Source organism: Uloborus diversus, chromosome 2 (assembly GCF_026930045.1).
Source record: "Uloborus diversus isolate 005 chromosome 2, Udiv.v.3.1, whole genome shotgun sequence".
In the NCBI taxonomy this organism is placed as follows: domain Eukaryota; kingdom Metazoa; phylum Arthropoda; class Arachnida; order Araneae; family Uloboridae; genus Uloborus; species Uloborus diversus.
Window position 1 is genome coordinate 33,840,520 of NC_072732.1, and position 9,106 is coordinate 33,849,625.

The following is a 9,106-nucleotide window of genomic DNA, read 5'->3' on the forward strand; positions in this document are numbered from 1 at the left end:
CGCTTTACCCTTAAATAAAATAGGATTTTCCACGTTTGCACTTCTGGAGAGTAAGTGATTTGATATAGGTCGTGTGAAAGATTTAGAAAATATCATAAAATGAATTTTTCTAAAAATTGAACATGTTCCCTTTTGATAAATTACTCCTTAACTAATGTAGCTCAAAAAAAAAAAAAAAAAAAAAAGAAAGAAACCTTGCTCTCTTCAGCCCTCCGGAGCTCAGTCCTAAATCCACCTATGTTTAGAAGATCTCACGAAGTCAAATTTTGTCCTGTTTCAGATTCAGTTTATCGTAGTCCAGACTTGCTTTAGCTTTCCTGTACGCGCTTTCGAGATGAAAATACTGTATAGCGATAATTTACAATAGACCAATGAAATATTTAGATAACTGACAGCATTTAGTTGAATCTGTCACAACCAGTGAATACCAGGGGCGTGCACAGAAATTTTGGTGCACGTCACAAATGACTTTTACGGGCCCCCTCTATCTTGTTTACCCCCTACGTCCCAACATATATTTCACCCATCATTTAAAAAATCTCGGGCCTTCAGCTTCGGAACCGGGCCTACAGGTGTCCCCTCTTGCAACCCCCCCCCCTGTGTTTGCCCCAGCTCGTGCTCATGTATCAACACCTCAAAGCATGACCCACACATTTATAGCATTGCTGGGGCCGGCTTTCTCTAATGGTGCAGGCGCCTTCAATTGTTGTTAATAGACGAACAAATATGAGTTTTTAACTCGTTATTTTCGTCCCGGACCCTTTTCCAGGCCGCGTCGGATCCCAATTTCTCTGGCCCCCTCCAGTTTCCTCATGTGGGAGCCATGGCTCCCACTGCTCTAAAAACAAGAGAGAAAGTTGATAAAAGAGGAAAGCATTCGCACGTGGTGTACTTCAACTATTTACTTTGGTCCCTGCTTAGGGTGGAAAAAAAAATAAACCTGTTTCCAAACGCTTTTTTCACATAGATTAAACGAATCAGATGTTTTTATTTATTTTTTTAATGACACTTTAAAAATGTTACTTGTGAATTTAAATGTATTAAGTTCAATAAAAAAAATGGCTTGAAGTGGCCCACTCGGCAGTTGGCCCAGTCGGGGATCCCCGACTAGCCGACCTGGCCAGTCCGCCCCTGGGCTTGTGTGTTTGTTTGGATACGTGTGCGTGTATGTGTGTGTAGGCGTGACTGTCTGTGTCTGTGTACAGGCATGAGTGTGTGGGTGTGTGTATGTGTGTATATGTAGGCGTGTGTTTGTGTCTGTGTGTAAGCATGAGTGTGTGGGTGTTTGTATATGTAGACGTGTGTGTTTGTTGGGTATGTGTGTAGATCTGTGTGTGTGTAGGTTTGTGTTTGCATAAGTTTGTGTCTGGGAGATGGACGCAACCTGGAGACGATTTTCGCAAGAGGAGCAGCATCGGGAGGAGCCGTTCGACGGTGGTTCTGCAGAGGGAGGCGGGGGGGGGGATAAAATCAGCATAACGCCAAGGACAGTCAAGTGAGAACAATAATCCATCTGATTGCTCAAAAAAAGAGAAAAAAGATTAGTTTTTGTTGTTTATTTAAACTTAAGAAGCGTTTCTTCTAAAGCTAGAAAATTGCCCGTCAAGGTATGAGGGTGATAATTGGTTCTACATTTGAACGAAGCAATTGCTTGTTTGATGATACTTATTGGTTGAAATTTCAACCTTAACTCCGGTGGAGTAACCCAAAACTCCAGTAGATACCGTTAGTTTCTGACCACTTTTTCTTTTCTTCTTTCCCCTTAAATAACAGTATTACCAGTAAAACAGTTAAGTTACCGGATCCAGTTTAGCGTTGTCAAAATAAAGCATTTCCCTGCATGGCAAACATTACCAAGAAACATTATATAATTTTTATGCTATGGCGCGAGTTTCATTGTTGTCGACGTCAGAGGGTTACTCGATCAGTGAATTCGCTATTATGTATAGGATGACAGGAAATTGAAATGACGTGTCACTATTGAGATTTTATCACTTTTACTCTATCACGCACAAATTTAGCTTACATAGCTAGTTAGTTATGTAAGCTAACTTTGTGCGAAATTTTTTGGCAAAAATAGCATTAAATTAAGATTTTAAATCCTTAGCTTGTACGTTTTCCTTATACTTTGATTTGTGTCGGGATGCGATCTGTGGAAAAGTTAACTACTTTAAGAGATAACAATACAACATTAAAATAAACCTACACATTTTCAGAAAATAGTAGACACATGTATCGGGGTTATAAATAATCACGATTTTGTTGCAAAAGTCAGCATATGGATTAAAAGTCATTAAAAGAAAAAAAGCTTTTGAGAGATGTTTATTCATCCAAAAGCTCAGTTTCACCTTGAAAATAGGTTTCTTGCAACCCCAAAACACGGTTCTACAGTTTTCTGCAAATTTGTACTTTTTAACCTTGTTATATTTGTTTTTTTTTTTTTATACATTTCAGCCCGAAGGTTCAAGACCTTTGATTAAATAATTTTGGTGCACTTATTCACGTTCTGGTTTTTCTTTTGTTTATTGAACAATAAAATATTTTGACATTACTATTATTATGTATTATTATTATCATTATCATTTCATTTTTTAATCTTTGTTTCTCCAGAATTAAAACATTACTTCAATGTTTAAAAAAGCTTTTGGTTATACTGACGTGGGGGAGGTAAACGGCAGTATCTGTAGAAATGACTTTTTGAGATAATTGAAGGAATGTGTGCTGGATTCAATGTTAACAATACGGATGGAACATGTTGGAATTAGAAATTTTTTTTCGCGCCCTTTTTTCAGCGGAAACCAAACAAGAAAGCTTGTACAGTAAAACAAACGTACAATAGATGACAAAGATTCAAAAATATAAAAATTCTGCAGTTACTGCCTTTACCTGCCTTACTCAATGTGCATGTTTGAATTCTTTTTATTTAACCATCATGTATTCAAAAATATTATCTTAGTTTATGCTATATGTAATACTGTCCTTATCAAATAACACATTTCCAAGCATCATTATGACTTTCAGCCTTTGCAAATAAACGCTTCTCTATCCATTCTATCGATTAAAATTCTTCTCGCCTCTTAATCGATAGTATTTCGCATGAACTAACGAACCAATGACTTACTAACCGCATTAAATTTCTATCGAAAAGTCATTAACAAACATTCCGCACAGTCGATCGCTAAAATAACTTCCTATAACACCGCGAGGTGGCACTTTTGATGATGAGTGCCGTTATATTTATCATCGTGATTGAAACTATTCGCTACAATTTCAGAAATTGTCTCAACTGCCTGTGCCTGTGATAAGTGTACATCTACAAATGGATGGAAAGAAAGAAGAAAGAGAAGTCAACATGACGGCAGATGAAACTTTTGTTTCAGAGTGAGGAAGTAGATCATTTTTTTTCAAAAATAAATGAATAAATAAATAAATACTAACTAACTAACGGAATGAACAAACAGAAACGGAGTATGTATAGATTTTTTGAATTAATTCGAAATAAATATTCCACGAGAATTTGGGAAACTAGAATAATATTACTTAATTCACTGCTTGATCTAGAATCATTATTTTGTGGTAGATGTATATCAATAATATGTTTTTCTTAATTATTGCAACAAATGATGTTTTTTGGTTTTTTTTTTGTTTTGTTTTTTGGCTTGGTAATAACCAAAGACTAACATTTTCATGGAAAATAAACATGTTGATTCCCTTAAAGTAAAACTTCAGCACTAATTATTGTCCCCAATTATAAAAACGTGATTTTAATAAACCTGCATAAACTATGTTTGCAGATATCTATGATGATAAAATTTCGAAGGTCATCCACGATCAATTTTTTAAGCTGTAGATCTAAGCTCCATGCTCTTTCCCGCCTATTATTTCTATAGAGAGCGCTGCATGCGCTTATTGAATTAAGTAAGTAAATTATGGAAAAAATTAGTGGCAACACTGAGAGAGTTTAAGAGATGGAACTGAATACGGAGCACGAGCGCAAACTCCGTGGAAGCGAGTAATTTGCTGTTTAGAATAAATGATTTTTCTAAATCACCAATATGTAAATATGTACATAATCTGCAATAAAGATGTTAAGTTTTCTTCGAATAGTGATAATCTGAATCTATCACTGAGCCACCGGATTGACAAGAATTCATTTTCTCCACATAAGCAAAGCTGTATTATCTCCACAACCATAGGTTAGGATTTTTCAAAATATGATTTTAGTGCAGTGACCCGAACATCATTTGTGAATTGATATAATAATGATTTAAAACTATGATTTAGTGCAGAAAACATGATGTTTGTGTTAAGATGCACCATGTTACCTAGAAAAAAAATTCTGAGAAACTTGTCACCGTTACAGGTTTTAAAACACGTTTCACTCAAACAAGTGATAGTTTATTCAAAAAATAATTCAGTAAATTACAGCCCAATAGTCAGGGATAAAGCAGAAATACATGAAATACACCGCCAGCTCAGTCATTTCCAGCCGAGGACTGCAGTTTCGTGCTAATTATCACTCATCAGCCCGGCATAGAAAAGTGACTGAGCTGGAGATGGAAAACCTCTTAAGGAAACCAAGAGTGCCAAACAAACTGGTAGCTAATGTAGAATTAGCGTAGACCAGACGAGTGACCGAAGCAATAATTCGGTTCAACTCAAGGATTGAAGGCAAGGCATGGTATATTCAGTAAATTACAAGTGATAGTTTACTTGGTTGCTTATTGACATATACAATTTTGATTGCGTTGTTAAGGAGCTCAGTTTATTACCATACCACACACCAGAATGAGATGACAAAGCAGCTAACTTGACATGTAGAGGGCTTATAAACCCTCTACATGTCAAGTTAGCTGCTTGACTGAGCTGCTGGATTGAGCTTAAGAAAACACTAATAAAAAATTTGAACTGTTTGAAAATTTTTGAAACTCCTTAATTTACAATGCAAAAAATGTTTGATCGAGCAATTACTATACACATAAAACAAAAAATTATGAAAAATACGCGTGATTGATTCAGCTTTGAAAAAGTTCAACTAATTGGATTCCTATCCATCGATCGGTTTTTACTTATTTCTGAAGCAGAAGTACTTTATAAAAAATGCATAAGATTAAGTTTACATTTTAAGATGAGTTAACGCAAGTATAAATAAATTAAATGAATTTGGAAAAATTTAAAGTTTAAATATTAGTTAAAATAAAAATATACTTGTCGAAAATTTTTAAAAGATCAAAGCAGCGAAGTTTTGGAAGATTCAGACATTTGTTTGTAATACTATCTGCAAATTCGAATTTTAAGAATAAGGTGTTTTTCGTTGCTGATTGCCTAAAACAAAGGTTTAAATGTTTCAGTTCCAAAGTAACGTTATAAAATCTTTTCAAAAAACATGTGAAAAAGTATAAAATAGTATGATATTATAGGTTTCGGTTTGGAATTTTCTTAACATTTGGAGAAATATTATTTTGTGCCAACATCTTTTGATGTCAAAAAATATTTATCATCTCATATGGTATGTTTGGAATAGTGTGTCAGTAATTTTTTTTTTTTTGGTTATAGAGTATTTTCAGATAAAATGCTTTTTACGAATCTGATGGCTCAGCAGATCTTCAGATTTACTTTTAGGAAGCCAAGATTTTCTCTGTGACCACCAAGGTCGTTCTGAGGCCCCACTGAAATGTACCCTTCTATCTCTAAAGAAAATAATTTTTCTCCAATTAAATATTAATTTTGGATATTAAAAGTGTTAAAAAAATTCACAAATTGGCACTATCGAGATTATTTTGAAGCTGACGTCAGACACTGACGTCAGTGTCAAAATATTCATCTGTCTATAGTGGCTCAGTAGACACTACTTCAATCCAAGTTAAGAAAACAGAAATAGCCTTCAATTTCTAAAACGTTGAACTTAGTTGTTTAATACGTGCTGTTCTTGTTACTTTCTCAAAATCAAAAAGGGAGTTTGCTGTAACTGACTATTTCCAAAATTTGTAAAACAAATAATATTATAGTCAATTCTAAAAGTTGTTTGATACAGAAACTCATGAAGATCAAAATGTGATTAGTGGTTAAGCTTTGTTGGTTTAATTCAGGAATCAACTTATGGTTCTCATTTTTCAGGTAGACATAAAAATACGCTTAAATATTTTTGATTGACATTTCTACAGAGCTACAAGCAATTTCGACTGAGTCAAATACATTAATAAAGAAAAAGAGATTCGTTCAATAAAAACAAGAATATATCAAGTAACTTGAGGATATATCGTCGCATCAGAGCAACGGTAAGATATCTAATCCCAGAAATAACACTAAGATATCTTACTGTTGCTCTGAGGCGACAATATAATGTTTCGCGTCGAAAGGTGACAAATTTATGCCATCAGACAGTATTGAATTAGTGGAAGTTCTGTTATTTACATTAGATATTCCCAATTGCTTATCTGTATCAATAAATTATACGAGCATCATCTTAATATAATAACCCATTTGTGGATGCCGTCAAATAATATACTTATTCTTCCTTTCTGAATGTAGCTAATGTTACAAATAAATATATATTATAACAAGGTACCTAAAGCCATTCTAATATAACACATATTGTTCTCATGATTAGGTTTAAATAAATCAATAGGAGTTTATTTTTCACTTTTAAAGCAGTACATTTTTTCTATATTGAAAATTAATTTAATATACGTTTTTTGAGAAAGATAAATAGTATTCTGAGAATAATTCTTATTCAAATCTAATTTAATCTCATTTACAAGGTGCCCCCAAAAGTTCCATACAGTTTCAATTTTTTTTTAAACTGGTCTGCAAGAAATCGTTGGTACGAGCAGATTAAATCATTGCTTTTTTACTATCTGGTTTTAGCGATAATTTTCTATTCGCTGCAACGTATAAAGATGTCTTTATTGAAAATAGCTTTTCCTGAGAAGAAAACACAAATCGTCGCAAGAATTTCAAAAAGTTCGCTGTAAAACGGAGTGTTTGCAGTACAGAAAAAAAAAAATTGCCGTAAAATGTACGAAGAAAAGTAAGCGATTGCAGCGCTATTATGTACACCACGTGACTTATGGTGCAAGACATATATTTTTCCATCTCCGTTCAATTCCCGTGCTAACTTGGTATATTTGATAAGGAAACGGTCTCGAATCACAGCGGCGCAGGTTCGGACACAACTGCATGCAATTTGTTCTTCTTTATCCTTACAACTTGCCTCCGCGTTCTCGTTTTTTCTACCGTGAAATTTTACAGTATAATATGATTTTACAATAAAAATTACTGGCAACATGGAGGCCGGTAACTTTTATTGCAAAATTTCAGGAAACATTTTAACCGTGCATTGTTTGTTGCCAATCTGCGATATACCCACAATAACAATATTGTCATAACAATATTAATTTTCTGAGCAGTTCTATTTACAATTGTAATATAGATTTTGTTGCGCAAGTAATGCCAAAAGACAAGTTTAATTAGTTTCGAGTTCTTTGAAACTGTACTGTTCGAGATTACCAAAAACAAAATTTCACATTAAGTGCGAAAAAATAAAAAAGACAGTACGTTTTACTATTTTTACTACGTAATAACGAAACTCTGTTAGTTTAGGTGTAGTGTCACGTTTTAGATAAAGAAGTACATATTTTATTCCTTTATTTAGAGAATTACTCAAAAGTCGTGTATTTTAAAACCGGGTATTTGTGAGGAAGGTTTTCGTGTTGTTCAAAATTTGTGTTCTTCGAGTACCAGATTTTTCTGGGGTTACTAGTGCTTTTTTTCTTCTTTTCTTGAAACGAAAGTTTAAAATTATACGAATCTGTTTGCAACACCCTGATTTTGTTTGATAATGATATTAGTTAAATGTTTTGATACATTTTTATTTTCTTTTAGCACGTTCAAGAATGACGTTTACAACAGGAATTACGTCCAGTCCTTCCCGTTATGCATCCAAGACCATAAATGGAACCGGCAAGAACACCTCTCAGAAATCGACAGACATGGAAATGAGGCCATTTAGAAGAACATACGATGGGAATTCGTCTCCCAGCATGAAAGATACCTGTGTTTCTATCGCAGAAAGTACCAATTCAGTGACGTACACATGAAGGTTTCTGGCCAAAACTCGACATAAAGATATTTTAATAGCAACATTTAATTTGGATTTAAAATTTTAACAATCATTTAAAATGAATTCTGAAATCCGCTTCGAAGGTATGCCTCCAAGACCATGAACAAGATTAGCAAGAACATCTCTCAAAACTCTTCAGACATGGAAATGAAGCCATATAGAAGATGACGCGGTAGGGAATGAAAGATAATGGTGTTTCTATTGCTGTAAGTACCAATTCAGTGACGCAAAATGACCGTTTCTGGTGAAGAAGTCACACAGACTTAATAATGACACATAAGTTGGGTTTAAAATTGTGAAACTCTTTTTGGAGAATCCAAAAATCGCCCTCCACATTATGTACCCAAGACTATAAATGGAACCGGTATGAACAATTTTCAGAAATACATATAAATAGAAGTGCATGATTGGAAAAAACACATGGTGATATAACATCGCTAAGAAGCACACTTGTGTATCTAGTGTGGAAAGTACAATTCAGTGATGTATCCTTGAAAGTTTCTGGTCAAGGAACAGAGAAGAAAACTTTTGCAACAACATACAATTTGGATTTAAAATTTAAAAGATCCATGTTAATTTTTTTAATTATTCAATATGTGTTTATGAAATGCAGATACGTAAGTTTCATTAAAAAAAAAAAACTTTGATATTGTTAACTATTTGATTAATAAATACCTTTGTGCTGAACAGTAAAGTAGGAAAAAAAAAAACGTTAAAAAAAGCACAAATTTGCCAATAACAGCAGACACGTGTTTCGGCGTTGCATGGGAACGCCTTTTTCAATGCATTGAAAAAGGCGTTCCCATGTAACGCCGAAACACGTGTCTGCTATTATTGGCAAATTTGTGTTTTTTTTAACGTTGTTTTTTCTTATTTTATTGTTTACTATTTGTTTGCATGTGTACTTAATTTTACCCTGTTTGTGTACATTTTTGGATATTATATAAATGAAAATCAAGTGTTTCCATTTCTTTGAATGAACTA

General features: G+C 33.8%; 1 protein-coding gene across 1 annotated transcript in view; it reads left to right on the forward strand.

Annotated features, from left to right (window-relative positions):
- The window catches only part of LOC129216981 (substance-P receptor-like), a 39,860-nt gene extending 31,839 nt beyond the window's left edge, over positions 1-8,021 (forward strand). Inside the window, exons 6-7 of the mRNA XM_054851204.1 lie at positions 3,275-3,381; positions 7,885-8,021. Coding sequence (XP_054707179.1) covers positions 3,275-3,366 — 92 coding nt within the window. The 3' untranslated portion in view covers positions 3,367-3,381; positions 7,885-8,021. The remainder of the gene's footprint in view (positions 1-3,274; positions 3,382-7,884) is intronic.
- The last annotated feature ends 1,085 nt before the right edge of the window (positions 8,022-9,106 follow it).